At 53.3% G+C, this 16,494-nt stretch overlaps 8 protein-coding genes across 8 annotated transcripts; 4 read left to right on the top strand and 4 right to left on the bottom strand.

Moving 5' to 3' along the window:
- Nucleotides 1-595: 595 nt before the first annotated feature.
- MAM_01416 (4-coumarate-CoA ligase 2) lies at nucleotides 596-2,574 on the top strand (the record flags this gene model as incomplete). Its single annotated transcript, XM_040820215.1, has 6 exons — nucleotides 596-689; nucleotides 776-1,248; nucleotides 1,305-1,448; nucleotides 1,506-1,925; nucleotides 1,993-2,167; nucleotides 2,240-2,574. The coding sequence occupies 6 exons, from the start codon at nucleotides 596-598 to the stop codon at nucleotides 2,572-2,574; spliced, it is 1,641 nt and encodes a 546-aa protein (XP_040681703.1).
- A 672-nt stretch (nucleotides 2,575-3,246) lies between these two features.
- On the bottom strand, nucleotides 3,247-4,251 carry MAM_01415 (atp11; the record flags this gene model as incomplete). Its single annotated transcript, XM_040820214.1, has 1 exon — nucleotides 3,247-4,251. One exon carries the CDS (start codon nucleotides 4,249-4,251, stop codon nucleotides 3,247-3,249), a length of 1,005 nt encoding a protein of 334 aa, XP_040681702.1.
- A 585-nt stretch (nucleotides 4,252-4,836) lies between these two features.
- Nucleotides 4,837-8,626, top strand: MAM_01414 (uncharacterized protein; the record flags this gene model as incomplete). Its single annotated transcript, XM_040820213.1, has 6 exons — nucleotides 4,837-4,924; nucleotides 4,986-5,123; nucleotides 5,189-5,251; nucleotides 5,306-5,892; nucleotides 5,944-7,563; nucleotides 7,616-8,626. 6 exons carry the CDS (start codon nucleotides 4,837-4,839, stop codon nucleotides 8,624-8,626), a joined length of 3,507 nt encoding a protein of 1,168 aa, XP_040681701.1.
- A 279-nt stretch (nucleotides 8,627-8,905) lies between these two features.
- Nucleotides 8,906-9,706, bottom strand: MAM_01413 (Signal peptidase complex subunit 2; the record flags this gene model as incomplete). Its single annotated transcript, XM_040820212.1, has 3 exons — nucleotides 8,906-9,247; nucleotides 9,330-9,613; nucleotides 9,670-9,706. 3 exons carry the CDS (start codon nucleotides 9,704-9,706, stop codon nucleotides 8,906-8,908), a joined length of 663 nt encoding a protein of 220 aa, XP_040681700.1.
- A 497-nt stretch (nucleotides 9,707-10,203) lies between these two features.
- MAM_01412 (DUF850 domain protein) lies at nucleotides 10,204-11,029 on the top strand (the record flags this gene model as incomplete). The annotated part of the gene is made up of 3 exons (XM_040820211.1): nucleotides 10,204-10,567; nucleotides 10,632-10,793; nucleotides 10,851-11,029. The coding sequence occupies 3 exons, from the start codon at nucleotides 10,204-10,206 to the stop codon at nucleotides 11,027-11,029; spliced, it is 705 nt and encodes a 234-aa protein (XP_040681699.1).
- Nucleotides 11,030-11,104: 75 nt separating this feature from the next.
- Nucleotides 11,105-11,954, bottom strand: MAM_01411 (RNA polymerase III, subunit Rpc25; the record flags this gene model as incomplete). Its single annotated transcript, XM_040820210.1, has 5 exons — nucleotides 11,105-11,327; nucleotides 11,406-11,556; nucleotides 11,613-11,709; nucleotides 11,773-11,871; nucleotides 11,943-11,954. The coding sequence occupies 5 exons, from the start codon at nucleotides 11,952-11,954 to the stop codon at nucleotides 11,105-11,107; spliced, it is 582 nt and encodes a 193-aa protein (XP_040681698.1).
- Nucleotides 11,955-12,640: 686 nt separating this feature from the next.
- MAM_01410 (uncharacterized protein) lies at nucleotides 12,641-14,600 on the top strand (the record flags this gene model as incomplete). The annotated part of the gene is made up of 2 exons (XM_040820209.1): nucleotides 12,641-13,662; nucleotides 13,739-14,600. The coding sequence occupies 2 exons, from the start codon at nucleotides 12,641-12,643 to the stop codon at nucleotides 14,598-14,600; spliced, it is 1,884 nt and encodes a 627-aa protein (XP_040681697.1).
- A 558-nt stretch (nucleotides 14,601-15,158) lies between these two features.
- Nucleotides 15,159-16,235, bottom strand: MAM_01409 (Chromatin SPT2; the record flags this gene model as incomplete). The annotated part of the gene is made up of 1 exon (XM_040820208.1): nucleotides 15,159-16,235. The coding sequence occupies one exon, from the start codon at nucleotides 16,233-16,235 to the stop codon at nucleotides 15,159-15,161; it is 1,077 nt and encodes a 358-aa protein (XP_040681696.1).
- Between the last annotated feature and the right edge of the window lie 259 nt (nucleotides 16,236-16,494).

Below are 16,494 nucleotides of genomic sequence, written 5' to 3'. Positions count from 1 at the left end.
CTTATTTCCCCGCATTCAACTTGGTCGACTAACAAATAATTGGAGACGGCCCCAACCTCCGGAGGCCGCAGCCGGCATGCCGAGCGTCCGTGACAAGGAGCTTGATGCGGTTTTTGCCACCCGAGCTAGCCTACAACGACGCCTAAACTCCAAAGTGTGGAGCCTCGAGCATTTCACCTCGGTCCAGGAGTCCAGGACGTGGGCTTGGATGGAATGCCGAAAGCGTGCACTTCCCTAGCCTGTTCGGAGTCTTTTTCGGGTTGGTTCATGACCTGGATTTGGTCGGGATGGTGGGAATCGGGATTGCGCCGTGCCCGTGCTGCCCTAAGCAACCTCTTTAAATCACCCTGGCCCCGATTCTGGGTAATTACAAGTTTTTCGCCCCATCTACACCCAGTTAGTTGGACGTGGTAACGTACGCGATTCGATTCTGTGATTTGTACTTTGCGCGTCATTTATGATAGAGTGGTGTGAGTCGTGAGTCGTGACACTGCGCTGTTCAACTTGCGGTTAGAGAGGCAATCACGGCGGTAGGCGCAAGATTTTTATTTTTATTTTTATTTAGCACCGAGCAGCTTGAAAACAATACGCAGAGATGCCTATTCAGTCAGACTGGACGGTTGACATTCCCGTCATTGACATCTGGTCAATGTACTTTGAGCAGCCAAAGGAGTATCCAGATAACCATGGTTCGTCCTCCTCCCATCTTCACCTCCGAGCTGGCTGACGAAAATGAAAATGATGGGAGGATTTACTAATGGCCTTTCGTTATTAGTTCTTCTAGTCGATGGTGACACGGACCGCTCATACACGTTCAACGACATCAAGACTGGTTCAGTCGAATTCGGAAAGGGACTTAAACAGATGTTCAACTGGAAGAAAGGCGACATCCTCGGCTTTTTCACCCCCAACTGCATAGACACGCCAATTGTGACGTACGGTCTTCACTGGGCTGGGGGCATTGCCAGTCCCGCCAACCCAACTTACACCGCAGACGAACTTGCGCGCCAACTTCTCGACTCCAAAGCCACAGCCCTGATCACCCAAACGCCCTTCCTGGAGACAGCTGTAAAGGCTGCGCGAAAGGTCCATATCCCTCTTGAGAGAGTCATTCTCATGGGCGACGGAAGAGATGGGGCGGGAGGTCACAAGCACTGGACTGAAATTACGGCCAAGGGAGCGTGGTTTCAGCCCAAGAGAACGGTGCTGGATCCCAAGAAAGATCTGGCTTACTTGGTGTATAGTTCCGTGAGTTGAGTGGCCATGTGCAAATTGCGCGTCCGCAAACGCTAATAGTGCCATAGGGAACTACTGGCTTGCCTAAAGGCGTCATGCTCACACACTCCAACGTCGTGTCCAATGCTTATCAGGCTTCACGACTCGATGCCAAGACGTTAAACTGGGACTCAGACAAACACTTGGGCGTACTTCCATTCTTCCACATCTACGTACGCCACCGTCACCACAAGAAAAGCCCAAATCCCACGTACTAAACAGCCATGTAGGGACTCTCTGTAACCCTGAACGTCACAATGCAGACCGGGTCCGCAATGATCGTCCTGCCCAAATTCGACATCGAAAAGGCTTGCAAACTGATTGAAAAGCACTCCATCACATTCATGTACGTTCCGCCACCAATTGTTCTCGCCCTGGGGAAGCACCCAGTCGTGGACAAGTACGACATGAAATCCATCCGGTGGATTAATTCTGGCGCTGCACCTCTGGGCGTGGACCTCGTCGAAGCAGTTTGGAAGCGCCTGAGCATTGGTGTGAAGCAGGGCTATGGGCTGTCTGAGACGAGCCCTGTGACTCATTCGCAGTTGGCAGATGAGTGGTGGAAGTTCCAGGGCTCCGTGGGACGCTTACTGCCGCTTGTTGAGGCCAAGATTGTCGACGAGAATGGCAAGGAGCTGCCTAGAGGGGAGGTGAGTCTAGCCATTTCGCCCTCGGGACTGCAACGTGCAGTGCACTAAACAGTGCTAATGAGGACAGGCTGGTGAAATTCTCCTCAAAGGCCCCAACGTCTTCCACGGGTACTGGAACAGACCCGACATGAACAAGGAGACCTTCACGGAAGACGGGTGGTACAAGACCGGTGATGTGGGATACGCCTGCAAACGCGGTCATTTCTACATCACGGACCGGATGAAGGAACTCATCAAGTACAGTATGTCTGCATCCCATCTCCGACTCCTCATTCCATTGCTCGAAGGTACACGTACGTGCTCACACAAAACAGAGGGTTTCCAAGTGCCTCCCGCCGAACTGGAAGCCAAGCTCCTGGGCCGCGAGGACATCAACGACGTCTGCGTCATTGGCGTCTGGGACAACGACCAGCACACCGAAGTGCCACGTGCCTACGTCGTTGTACGCCCTGATGTTGAGGAAACCGATGAACTGAAGCAGGACATCATCAACTGGCTGGGCGAGAGAGTCGGCCCACCAAAGAGGTTGCGCGGTGGCGTGCGGTTCACAAAGGAGATTCCGAAGTCGCAGTCGGGAAAGATTTTGAGAAGAGTATTGAAGGACCAAGTGAAGAAGGAGGAAGGTCTGGGCACCAGGGCCAAGCTGTAATAAATAGCATGGGAAGACGACCCGTGTATGGAGTGGATATACTGAGTACTATTTGCGTCTTTTGTCCCGGGTGAATATAGTTGCCCATCCCTCAAAGCAAACTCATGTCCTTTATGAAAAGAAAACCCCGTTGCCAGCTTGCAAAATTGGGCTTCCACCGCCTCTACTATTATCCCATCAGGCCTGTTTCTTTGCTTGCCGACTCAAGTGTACGATCGACCAGCATGCTGATCAGGTCCGCCGAAAAGGTAAAAGGTGCTGCCGCTACGCAAAAAGTTCATAAATGCTTGCGTCTCCCAAAGCGTGTCCAAATGAATCGCCGCGTGACGAACAGCAATTCGCCGAATCGGCTCTGATTGTGCCGCAATCCCAATCCGCGCATAGATGCGCTGCAGAAGAATCCAATGTCTGTAGCTCTCTCTTCATGGAAACGTTTACAAATCTCACCTTGACATTCATAAATCTGAACATGGCACCAACTCTGCCTCTACACAAGAACAGGCTTTTACCACGGTGTCGTGTAGTCACATTATTTGAGATATTTGGGTTCGACTTGCTCAATTAGATTACACATGCATGGGTGCCGCCGATCACCCTGATCGCTATTGATTTACACGGAGACGAAGCCGTCTAGTCCACCTGCTGTGCAAGTTTTACAATCGGCGCAGCTTGCTATCCAATCCTCTCAGCCTCCTCAAGCAGCTTTTCAACACTAAACCTGGAGTCGCCGCTTCCAAACCACTCCACCAGCTTCCTTCCTTCGTTGGCCCTCTCTTTCCTCGAGCCGTCGACCTCGGCCTCGCGGCTTTCCCAAGCTCCATAGAATCGTTGAAGGCACAAGACCAGCCATTTGGCCTGTTCAGGACAAACACCCCCGTCTTCCATGGTCTGTCCTTGCATCAACACGAGGCCCTTGTCCTCAGCTAGGTCGAGGTGATGCGTCACCGTTGTGTGGGGCTGGGCAAATTCGCCGCGGCTTTTGAATTCTGCCAGCCGAGTGAAGAGTACGGTGCTCGTCTTGGATGCGGCATCAAAAGTCCACTGCAAGAAGTGAATCTCGGCCCCTTGGGTCTCGTGAGGCACCGGGAGGACGAATTGAGGCGACTTCTGAGCCATTGCCTCCATGGACTTGTATGAGGCTGCGGGCATGACAGCGCAGAGTTTCTGGGGTGAGTTGGCGTGGCGAAGTCTCCAGACGGCTGTCAGCTCCTTTTCGGGGAGCTCACGGATTTTGCCAACGTCCACAATCTCGTCCAATGACTGAATGCCGGCTTTCCCTCTTGCGCTGGGCGGTGCAGATGCTGCATTGGGAGTCTGTTGGGATGGAATCGGCCCTCGGTTCGGTTGCGAAACGGGAGTTGTTGGAGCTTGGGGGATCGTGGGGATCGGGAATTCAACGGCGTCCTTCTTGCGCTGGGCGTCGATTCTATCGGCATACGCAGATTTCAAGTCGTCGATGCTGCCGTGGCCCTCCTGCTTGGCCTTTTGGTTGAGCTTCTCGCGATACTTGTCGAGCACTGCTTGCGGCGGGCGCCTTGTAACGAGAAATCTGACATCATGGACCTGAGCCCATCGACGCTGGGTTTGGAGGCGAGCGACTGATGGCAAAGGGCAGGCCGCAAGATGACGGAGAGAGAGCTTGTACCCTGACGGAAGCCACTGCTTGGAGGGATGCATCAGGCCTATGGTGCTGACGCGCGGGCTGGCGGTGTTGTTGCGGAAACGAAGCAGGCCCTGAGCTCAACTCGAAATCAAGACGGTCGTCTCAACACGGTCAGGCCAGGCCTTGGGCCGTGGCTCAACAACTCCTGGTGGGGCCATGGAGGCCCGAGAATCAAGATGGTTGTTGCTTCCATGTCTCTCCTGCACACAAAGGCTGACCCCACCATCACTCATTAGATTGATGCATCCCGACGTCGGAACGAGCTGCGCGATCTAAAGCCCATTTCCAATACAAGGCCGACTATTGGGCTGCCGGTGCAAGTCCAAGCCTCAATTGAAGATAAGCGAGAGGTCGCCAAGGCCCTGCGGTACGGTGAACCGCGAGGTCCTCCCTCTAAGTCTGGGTGTCTGCATCACCGTCGTCTCCGGCTGCCCCTCCAACTTTGCGACTCTACACGATAACTTGGACAGAACGCAAGTACGTCGATCGGTGTCTGCAACGCGATTCTGGTACACAGCTCGCGTGATCAGGAATATCGGAAACGCGAGCAGAGCAGCATCACCCGGCGAACGAGTCGTGCGTACTTGCTCTGCAAAGACATGGCTGATTTTCGCCAGCTCGCGCTCGACTATGTCCTGGAAGAGAACAAGGTGAAATCAGTTCGCTTTGCCCAGATAGCCGCCAAGGGTTCGTGCCGTTGGTTCAGTAAACCCACCTCTTCTAGTTGAAATGTCTAATTGCTGGACAGAGATTGAAACGGCTGCCCCAAATTCCAACCCGGTAGCACGATGGGTTGAATCTGTTCAACCCTGGATGCCTGGCAGCAATGATGACGATGAGATGCGAGATATTGATGACACACCGGACTGGACGGCAAGATCAAGAGGTTGTGCTGATCCCTTTCCCATTTTTTGTCTCCGTGTCACATTCATTAGTACTGATCTCCCGCAGCATTGGACTTCTTATCGCGGACGTTGAATTACCTGAACTCAGAAGCCCTCAAACCCAGCCAAGGTGAGTTTGCGCAGCCAATCATCTATGCGACGCCCAGTGTCTTACCATAGGCAGTTAGTCTCTTGGTCACATTCTTTGGAGCCATGTTTGATGTTGATCACAAGGCGGGTATTCTACCGTCAGCGACTGCACTCTCTCGCATCATTGCCATGAAGTCGTTTCACCCGAGCAGTGGCAGGGGCATCATTCAAAAGGTGTGCACACTGAAAGAAGACTTCCCTCGGCAAGCATCGAAGACTCGTCTTGCCATATACGAGCTGCTCAGATCGCTACTCAGCAATCCAGAGGTCGCTAGAGACCTTAAGCAGCGAGATGGCCAGGACACCGCATTTATGAAGGAGCTTTTGCACCTTTGCCAGACTGAAAGGGATCCTGATTGCTTGATGGTATGGTTTGATGTACTTCGACTCTTTATTTCAGAGTATTCACCGTCCAAAGATACATTGGAGGAAGTTTATGGAACATTCAAGGCATATTTTCCCATCACTTTACCTCGTACCGCCCAGAGTGGCGTGACGCCTGAGGAACTGAAATTGCGGCTGCGCAAATGCTTCTCATCAACCCATCGTCTTGCCTCCCTGTCTCTACCTTTTCTCATGGGTAAATTAGACCAAGGAGACGGTGTTACCGTCAACGTAAAGGTATGTTCAGGTTGACTTGGTTCGGTATCCTCAAGCTTACACGTGCTGTAGGTTGATGTTTTGCGGACAATAAGGGCTTGCTTGGAAGAGTACCAAGACCCAGCGGAATCAATCACACCATATACGAGCAGAATATGGACCAGTTTGAAATATGAAGTCAGGAACGGAGAAGTGGAAGACACTATTTGGGCAACGCTCGAAGTCCTTAAGGCCCTTACTACAAGACTAGCGGGCGACGACTTGCGCGACTACACACTGGCGGTTACCAGAGACTGCGTGGTTGATTTGGCCACTCCAATGTATACCACGGCTGCTGGTCGATTGCTCGTTAGCGTGCTCAGTGCCAACCCCGGCGCCTTTGTTCTCATGGTTGCGCCAGCAATCACGCACATCAAGGAGAATCTTCGTCACCCCAAATCACCGACTCATAGCCAGGATCTTCTGAAAATCCTGCGCATTATTCTGGAAACCCGTTTACTACTCACGGATGCGGAAATGTCAGAACAGGATAGGAATGACTTCGCAGCGGTGGATGGAATTTTCAAGTCTCTCTATGCTGATGTTTACAGAGGGCCTTTGGGATTGTTCGCAATCTCAGGCGTATCTGACGAGGACTTGAGACTGTCAACAGAGGCAGCACAAGGTCTTGGTGCTCTCATTGGGCAGAGAGAAGTCAAGTCCCTGGCTTCTGAAACAGCCCAGAGGACTTTAGACTTCCCGTTGCTGCTACCCGTGTCGACATGTGATGAAAGCTGTGAGACCCTGTTCAAGATTTCCACAAAACAATGGGACGAAAAGTCAAGGAGAATCGGCGCCGATGACCTGGTCAATGAATCAGTAAAGGCCTTGCACCGCATCATCCAGGTATATCCCAAGGGATATCAGTCATTGATCACTAAAGGATCGTCCATATTTCGACAATCCATTGTCAACCTTACAGATGACTCCATAGCCACCATTCAATCACTGGGACCGCTTCTAGCGTATGTTGGTTGCTCGTCTCTGTCGGCGGATCTGGCGTTATCACTTGGGCGGTTTGTGCAAGTCATGAGGACCATCGAACTGGAGTTGGAGGCAGCTATTGACCAGGCAGCCAGCCCGAAAATATGGTGTTTCCTGGTTGCTGGAATTCACTCAACTGTGAGATACTTCAATGAGGCCTGTTTGGAAAAGGACGCAAAGGCCAGTTTAATGGAGGACGCTCCATCATTGGACCAAATCACTGCCAAGTATCCCATGCTGGCATCAACGAATCCTGCTAGTGAGCCTACATCGGCAACAGCTCATTCAACCCCAGCCTCTGTTGGTGAGGCTCGTGGCGACGCTTTGTTGATTGGTCTACACATAGTGGGCTCTCTATATCGCCGGGCAACACAATCGACCGATGCTGGAGGCCAACTTACGAACAGCAGCGACTTCAACGGGTCAGAACCGCACTACGAACTGCGTTATCTTTGTCTGCTCTCGGAATTGGCTGGTTTCATTGTCCATGAGCTCAATGAGTCTCAGCAAGCTTCTCTAGAAGTGGAGAAATACGCACTTAACCTCTTCCGTGGGACGGAGGTCAACGTATCAGCATCGTCATCGTGGACTTGGTTGACTTCTGGTTACTTGGGTGTTCTGTCCCTTGGAATATTGGAGTCTGTACGGCCTGCTAGAATAGCCAAACTTGTGAGTACGCTACTGTGGACTAGATCTTGATGAATGCTGACATGGCACGTAGTACGAAACTGGCGTAGCACAGCAAATCCTAACCGAAGGGACAGCTACTAAAAGCCCTGTTCATGACTTCCCATTGCCACCTGTGAGCAGATCCGTCCTTGCCATATTGGCAAATAAACACGCCATCGAGGCCCTCGACTCCGTCATAGCGAATGTGACAAGGAGTTTGCAAGATGCTCTGCGAAACACCAGGATAAAAAGTGATAACGACTTATCAACAGCAAATCTGGAAACTTGCTTTTCTGTCTTCTCCTTGATAGCAGGACTCTTCAGACGATATACTGGCATCAAAATGCAACCTCTCATTCAGCTCTTACGTACTGCCCCCAATGATGCTCGGTCCGGCTACCAGCTCAGCCGAGGACTGGAAATTATCGTTGTCCCTCAGAAATCTCTGACAAAGGAGAACTTTGCTGTTGTCAGACCCCTCTGGCTCCAGAAGGTCTACATCGAGCTCATCAGTCCCATGCTAGGAGCAGCCTTGGGCAACGGCTCTGGCATTACCGATCCCCTTGTCAGGACCAACTTTGGCATATCAGTGCTGCTGATGGTCAAGCATTTGAGCTTTTCCATCTATGAACAGGATGCAGACAAGATTCTGCGAGTCGCCATTGCCATCGCTCAAAATCTCAGCATAGGATCCGACAGCATGGCTGCCTTGCAGGTGATCAAGGATATCCTGGTAGAAGCCTCCGAAAAGGCGCAAGAACACATCCGCAGCCTTGTAAAGATCTGTACCGGTATTTTCACAAGCAGGGAGCAGTCATCAGGTCGACCGGATTGGATGCCCGCGGGATACGGCGCCGGGGTTCCTAGTTTGGAAGTGGAAGCCGGCTGTGGTAAGATAGCGTTGGAGATTGTAGGTGGGCTGCCGCAAATGTTTGAGTCCCGCCATTTGTTGGCATTTGCGCCACAGGTTCAGCGGGATTTATCAACTGCATGTGGTCATAAGATGCGTGAACTGAGAAGTACAGCGCGGTTGGCGCGGGGTGCGTGGGCAGATGTGAGATGACTAGACGTTGGTATATCAGGGTGTGTGGAGGATTTCGACAATGATTAAGGGATGAAGGCGGTCATTAATAGATTCATCGAATACTTGGTACGGCGGCTTGTTATAAGAGCTACTCATAACGAAATTATTCTCGGGGAGAATGAACCGCTTTATACAACCATGATAGTCCCAGCACATGGGGCCTCGATTATTTGCAATATCAACGCCATGCCAAGCCAACCCACACCTCCCTTTGGGTGCCATGGGCTCACAGGTGAAACATCACGCCAGCATCCCCAATTAAGCTTTTCTCCGCTTGCCCTTGGCCCCTGTCGCAGCCGCACCCGTGGCAGTCCCAGCAGCCCCAGTCCCAGTCAACATGGCATCCAAAACCTCCGTGTTGGCACCATACACGTCCTGCGAAGCCGACATGATCTTCTTGGGGTCCTGCTTGCCAATAGCTGGGACGGAAGTAGCCAGGAATTCCTGAAAGGGCTTGGGCACGAAGCGGCCAGTCTCGTCGAACCATGACGCGAAGGGTTTCGAAATCTCAAGAGATTTCGGCTGGCCAGTCTTTTGTTCCGAGATGACAGTGACGTAGTACGTCGGGTCGTTTTTCTTTGTCCTGGTGCGGATCGTGATCTATGTACGTCTTGTTAGTTCCCCCGCTCCCAGGTCCGTCGAAGGGGATGAAACGGAACAATGCAAATGCATGACGACTCACCCGCTCTCCTGACGGGGTCGTTCCTTGGTACGCAGTGCCCTTCTCCACGGCCGCCATCCAAAATGTCAGAAAGCCATTGAGCAGGGCGTATACGGCAACAGCCGCGGCAGTGTAGTACTTTGTGTTGTCGAAGCCGAATTTGTAGTCCCATCCGAAGCAAGCGGCTGCAATGACGAACGCGCCGTAGCCCAGGGCCAGCCGGACGTCGGTCAGGAAGTGGGATTGTTTGAATTTCAGGGAGTTGAGGTAGTTGGGGAGAGCGTCATCGGATGTATTTTTGAGGTCTGACCTGGGTTAGACTTGGACCTGCGGGCGACAGCACTTGGATGCGAGGAAATACCTGCTAGATTGTACAGACTGATCTTCTCTGCGGCCATGATTGCGGTTCTTTCTTTTTTTTTTTGCCTATCGGCGGACTGCCCACGTTGCTTGCAGGATGAGGGGAACTGGAACTGGCGAACATGAACTATATTACGGGTTCGGATTGCGGCGAGGCGTTGAGCGGAAAGCTGGCCTTAGCTGGGGGCCCCGCGAAGCCAATGGTGCGCAGCCGTATCGGGAAGGCGGTGACGACAGAAGCCGAAGCTTCAACGGAGTGCTCTGCGTCCGACTGCTGGTCGAGCGACGAGCACGACCGCTTCTGAATCGACAAGTCAACGAGCCCTTGGAATTGCTCGATTTCTCCCCATTCTTTCTCCTGCCAGCGTCGACTTGAATCTTGAATTTATCGAAAATGGCCCAACTCCCTGTGCAGACGCTCCACCGGGACCCCCAGTTATTGTTCGCCAGACACCTCCCATTAACAGTATTCAAGGTCCGGATAAGATGTTAACGGTTTCACAGCTACTGGATCCTGATCCCCATCACCGTCGTCATGGTTCTCACCGGAGTTCTTCGTCATTACGCATCCGTCCTCATGGCCACGGCGCCCAAGAAACTCGACGCCAAGGGCATGCGGGAGCAGCGCGCGTTGGCTCACGGCGTCACCCTCCGGTCAAACTATCATGTCCTCTCGCAAAAGGCCTTTGAGAACCGCCGGGAGACTCTGTGTGCGGGATACGAGTCCGGCGCATACCTCAGGGAGCCGGATCGCAAGGGCCAGCCGCCCGCCAACCCGCTCACGGACCAGGGTGCCATGGACGGCATGATGGGCATGATGAAGAACAACATGGCCATGATCATTCCGAATACGCTTATCATGAGCTGGATTAACGCCTTTTTTAGTGGCTACGTCATCAGTATGTCTGACTGGCAGTGCAGGGGAAGGGGAGCGTTCTTGGGCAAGGGCTGACTCGGGTTTAGTGAAATTGCCTTTCCCGATTACCATCAAGTTCAAGAGCATGTTGCAGGCTGGCGTGCAGACCAAGGACATGGATCCCCGGTGGATGTCGAGTATCAGTTGGTACTTTCTTTGCATCTTTGGCCTCCAGTTTGTTTACGTCTTCCTCCTTGGGAGCGACAATGGTGAGTCTACGCTGGCTTCAATTCTTCAGATGGCGTGTTTGTGCTGACATGTCCCAGCCGCCAGTCAAATGGCCCAGCAAATGGCCGCGCAGCAAATGCCAATGAACCCCATGGGCGGCCCTGGCCAGGACCCCGACAAGCAGTTCAAGGCCGAGGCGGAGAACCTGGCCGTCATTGAGCACTACTCCGTGTTGGACGACGTCGAGGAGCGTCTGCTGCAGGGTATCAAGTCGTAGATTCATGCTAGATAATATGTACAAGTCTCTAGTCTGGCCAACGCGCGCCTCGCAACAGCGCCTCCGGTGAACTTGTTAAGCGCCGTCCCACCACAGACACGCACCAAGGCCCTCACGGGCCATGCTGCCCTTGATCCTGTAAGGCGTCTTGGCTGGAGCGTCTTCGCTCTGCGTCGGCCCAGCGGGCGTCTGGTCATGCCACTCTTCGTCGATGACCTGGAACCGGACCATCTCGTGGTTATCGTAGAACAGCCGGTCATCTTCGAGGTTCCAGATCCAAAGCTGCTCGTTGTGATTGCTGTCCGCTCGTCAGCAAAACCACAACGTACGAACTTGCCAGACCCCAGAGCTCATGCTCCCGCGGAAAGGCGCTTACTATTCCGCACCCTGCGGCAACTCCTCAAAGGGAACAAAAATATCGTCGAAAAAGTCCGTCCTCAAGTTGATGCCTGCAGGCGTAGAGCTCCGTATCCTGCCGAGCATGACTTCGCCCTTGAACGGGCGAAACACCACGATGCGGAACTCGACTGGTTTCGTCAGCAAGCCATTGACGCACACAGACGGGTGGCGAGCCTTCCCGTACCATTCACGTTGACTAGCCCCGTCCCATGACCTATCAAGCCTTCCGACGACCAGAGGATATCGTAGAGGCAAATGCACAGCCCAATCTTCTGTATGACCTACACGGGCTGAGTTGGCACGTTTGCATCCCAGATCAGGCGCGGTGGTGGGCAAGGGTGTACCTTGTTGGCGTACTTGGCATTGATGTTGTCTTCAATGGCGACTATGCTGTGTTTTGAAAAGTCCTCGGGCGCGATCTGCACCAGGTCCGAGATTTTGGTCTTGATACAACGTGGTCCTGTCAGCCGGCGGTTGCTGCGCGAAGTGAAGCGTCGAGGGACTTTGGCTTTACCAGAATGAACATGTTCGGATTTTGTTTTAGCCCTCCCATCAACAGGCAGACATGTGCAGCAGGGAGCGCCTTTGTCTGCCAGCGTTCGTTGAGGTCTGGGAACTATCAACAGGTTTATTATTTGCAGAGGTGATGGAAAGTTCGTGCACATCCAGCCAATCAAGTCATGGACCCAGGATGAGCTGGGCGAGCTGCATTCTGCCATGCACAGCTTGCAGAACCCATCTTCACCGCCTTCCTTGGGAGACCGCCGTGGGACCCACTAGCGCTAGGACCTTTCTCCTGTCGGGACAAGACAAAGAACTCGACTACTCGACTCGACTTGCCTTGACTTGACTTGGCTTTTCTTCTCTTTTGCCTGCCTGCCGCCTGCTTTTTCCAACTCGTCTCATCCATCCTTATCAGCCTGTGCTTGCATTCTGGATTTTTGTCTGATTCGATTCTGAGTCTTTGTGGGAGTCTTCAGGTTTGCGGTTGCATATTTCTTCCTCAAACATCTGACCGTCTACGTGCGCGCGCGCTCTTCATTTGCTCCAAGCGGTGGTTCCAACATCTACGACGCGGATATCCTACTTGATCTCGTATCACAACCCTGCGACGCAATTGCTTGAAACCTGTGTTCAATACTGATATACAGACAAGTGTTCTGTCGGTGGCGCCGCAAGCTGCAGCTACTCCAACCTACCCAAGTCGTCGCCATGTCTGGTTACGGCTATGGCCCTCCTCCTCCTCCACCGTCAAGTTCCGGGTACGCGTCGCATCCGAGCGCTTCATATACTCACAAGGGACCTCATCGAGGAGGCGGGGGTTTTTCAAGTTCTCGTGGTCGCGGCGGGCAGTATCCCCGTCCTCGAGACCATCATGGACCACCTCAGGCTCAGTTCGAATACCCGGGTCAACCCTATCCACCACATCAACCACATCATCAGGCCTCATACGGCGGAGCACATGCTCCTGCAGGCAGTTATCCGCCTCATCCGCCGCAATGGCCTGGCGAACATGGCGCCCATGCACCTCATGGCACACATCCCCATGCCCCTGCACCCTTGTCCGCTTCCAACTATCATCCGGGCTATGGCCCTCAAGCATATCCAGCAGCTGCCCAACATGTACAACCTCCATCATATGGCTCTGCACAACCATATGCTCAACCATACCAGGGGCATCCCGTTCAAACTGCGTCGCATTGGACTCCCCAGGGTCCTCTACAGCCCTCGCAGTATTCCAACAGTCGTGGTCGTGGGGGCTATGGCGACCGTGGGATCTCAAAGCCACACGTAGGAGGACATGTTCGTCACGGGTACGAGCATGAACCTGTACCGCCGGCCGTGGCGCCATATGGCCAGTCGTATCCTCACGACCCGCGTGCTCCTCATTTTCCTCCAGTGTCGTTTGTATATCCCGGTCCGCCTCCTGCATCATCGTCATCACGTCACGATGGCCATACTGGTCATCACTCAAGGAGAGGTCGAGGCGGTGGGCATAAAGATGGCTTGCGCGGCCGTGGCGGTCATCACAATAATCCCCATCACAATAAGAATCGTGCCGGCAAGCAACACAGCAACGATAATAAGCCCAAGCCAGATGCGCCCTCGGTTGGAAAGAAGAAGAAACGTAAGGTGAACACTCTCGGCCTAACACCAGGGGTAGAATCCGAATCCGAAGATGATGAGGGTGAGGAAAAGATCCTCACCGACTTGATTGGTGCTGAAACCCTGCAGTAAGTGAATCCATCAACCTGTTTGAAAAAAAAAAAAAAAAAAACCACTGTGGATCATGCGCTAATGGTGCGACAGAATCAGTGACGTTGCTGCATTTTTGGCTGAACGACGAAAGAATTATCCTACAAAATCACGAGTGGAGGCAAAGAAAGCTGCCGAGATGGCACAAAAGGATCAAGCCAAGACGGCAGAGCTGGAAAAGCAGGCGGACAAGCTAAGGAAGCAACTTCGCAAGGTTGAGTTCTCCATCAAGCGAAAGCGAGAGCAGGGCGACGAAGGGGATGAGATGAGAGACCCATCTGAAGACTCGGACGACGAGAAGCCAGAAGTTGCGTCTTCTCGAGTACAAACCGCACCACCACAACCCCCTGCCAAGAAGGCGGACATATCTCGTCACTGCAAATACTACTCAACTGGGGGTACATGTGGGAAGAAAGGCAAGTGCCGCTTCGTTCACGATCCTGAAGTTAGGGAAGCAGCGATCAAAGAGCGCGAAGCCAATAACGGCCGCTTGACCATTCAGCAACGTTTGATTTTGAATGACAAAGACCAGGAGGACCTGGCCGTTCTTCAATCCATCAAGTATCTGCGGCAAAAGGGTATGATGGCATCTACTTCTAATGAAGCTGATGAGAAAGGAGGGAATGAGGAGAAAGGGACAGGGCCGGACGATGACACGGATAACAACCAAACCACCGACGCGGCGCCAGTGCCTGCGGCGTCTCGGTCCAGTCTCCTTCCTGCTGCTCCAGCCTCTCTGCCAACCCCACCTGTCAAGAGAAAAGCCAGTACACCGCATCAGAATAGTACTCAGCCTTCGAGCCTCCCAAGTGCTGACAGTGCCAGCGATTCGGGTGTGAAACATTACGAGGGTTGGCTTCTACAGCCGTATGGTAGTTCGAATGGCGACAAGTCCAAGGCGGACGACCTGCCTTGATGTAGGCTGTACGGTTTTTGGTAACCAAATGTGTGTTGTCAATGGCTCTTGTTTATTGTGTAGGTTTTCTCATGATAATTCAGTATAGTTGTGCATTGCAGCAACGGCACTATGATCATACGCACACACTCGCACGCATGCACGCACATGTGTACCTCTACCTAGATACTTAGGCAGACCACTCCTGAGTGCTTGCGTGCCTCACTTTTTGAACTTGAATGAAGAGTGCGCCATCAACGTGGAATTTCGCTCCGACAAAGCAGGCACATGCGGACAGTGTAGGTGTTTTTGAGTTTACAAATGTTGTCATTCTATGGTCTGAATCCAACTCACCGCTCCGAAACCAACATCACGAGTGCTAGCTGAAAGTGATGCACAGCAAACTAAGAATACATACAAAACTCCGTCGCTAATGATGACTATGCTACCAACCACGTCACCTAGGCCCGTCTGAAACGCCATCTTGTCCAGCTTCCAATTTGTACGGTTCCCATTCGGTAATAGAAAGAACGCAGTCTGGTATCACATGAAAATATGAGCATGCGTCGTGACGCGAACCTACCGTCTCCTTGCGCGAAGCGCCTCGAGGGCCTTGCGTTTCCGATCTTCCTTGGCTGCCTTGAGAGTCTTCTCTAGACGCTCTTCCTCTAGGTCTTCCTTGCGGCCGATGAACTCTGCGCGGCGTTCTTCCTTGTCGAGCTCATCCAACCCGGCTTCCATATCCGAGGAACCTTCCGAGTCGTAGCCGTATCGAGGGCCCCCTTCTTCCTCGTCGTCGTACTCAATAAAGTCATCCAGGTCCTCGTCGTAATCGTCTTGAAGCCGTGAATTTTTGATTGCAGCATGTCGAGGGGCGTGAAGCAACGCCCCTCCGCGGGGTGTGTCATTCTTCCGGGTCGGATTTCCTGGCTTCGGTCTCGCGGTGCCCGTGTAACCGGTGGTGGCTTGAGCTGCTTTCTTGACCTTCTTGGCCGCCTCTTCCTCGGCTGGTGCTGCTTTGCCACGAGCTGCGGGAGGCTGGGCACCGGTGCCGGAACGGGCGTCTGTGGCATGACCCGATGGCCGCTTGTGGCCGTTGACGCCATTGCGCTGACCGGGCTTCGATGTCCCCGTGTATCCACCAACGGTTCGTGCTTTGGAGGACGCCGCAGGAGGCGGATCGTCTCGAGCCTTCTTGGTGGCACCTTTCTCGACCTTCTTGTGCTGGATCTTGCCGACTTGGCCCATGGTAGCCTGAGCTCTTTGTCCACGAGCCAGAATCTCGGCAAATGATCCCTTCTTCGGAGGAGCTTTGGACGAAGCGACCACAGGCGATGGCGCAGGTCGACTGTGAAGACACGGTTTCGCGGACTTGAGTGTCGGGCTGCGGGCCCTGAGGGCGGATGTGTTGCCGCGCCTTGCACTTCCAGTATACGGCTGTTGTTGAAGGGCCGACCTGTCACCGCCGGAGCTCGGTGTCTGAACAGCACCACCGGGCAAGGCTATCCGGCGTGATGCCTTGGAGCCATCGCCACGCAGATCATCATGATCAGGCTTGCGTTTACTCGGAATGACGTCGATCGTCTTGGGCCCCGGAGCGGACCCGGCAGTCGACTTGCCGCCGCTAATTTGGGCCAACAGGTCTCCGATCTGCATTTTGAGATGTCAGTTGATGAACCACGCCTTGGCGAGGCGAAGATGTCCGAAATGGAGTGGAGCATACCGGCATTGTCGGTGCCTTATCGGAAGCCCTCCCACCAGCCAGTAGGTGATAATCTGGCCTCTCTCGACAGGGGCCAGAACGTGATGGAAATACGTGTCCCTCTGCTGTCTTCCCCGCGCTCCTGCAGCAGGCATGCGTTGGTGTTTATGCAACGCAAGGCATGGAGAAACGGTGGGAGCCAGCTGGTCTAAT

Source organism: Metarhizium album (genome assembly GCF_000804445.1).
Source record: "Metarhizium album ARSEF 1941 chromosome Unknown scaffold_2, whole genome shotgun sequence".
NCBI lineage: Eukaryota > Fungi > Ascomycota > Sordariomycetes > Hypocreales > Clavicipitaceae > Metarhizium > Metarhizium album.
Note: the sequence above shows the minus strand (reverse complement) of the source record. Positions and strands in the feature narration are given on the sequence as shown.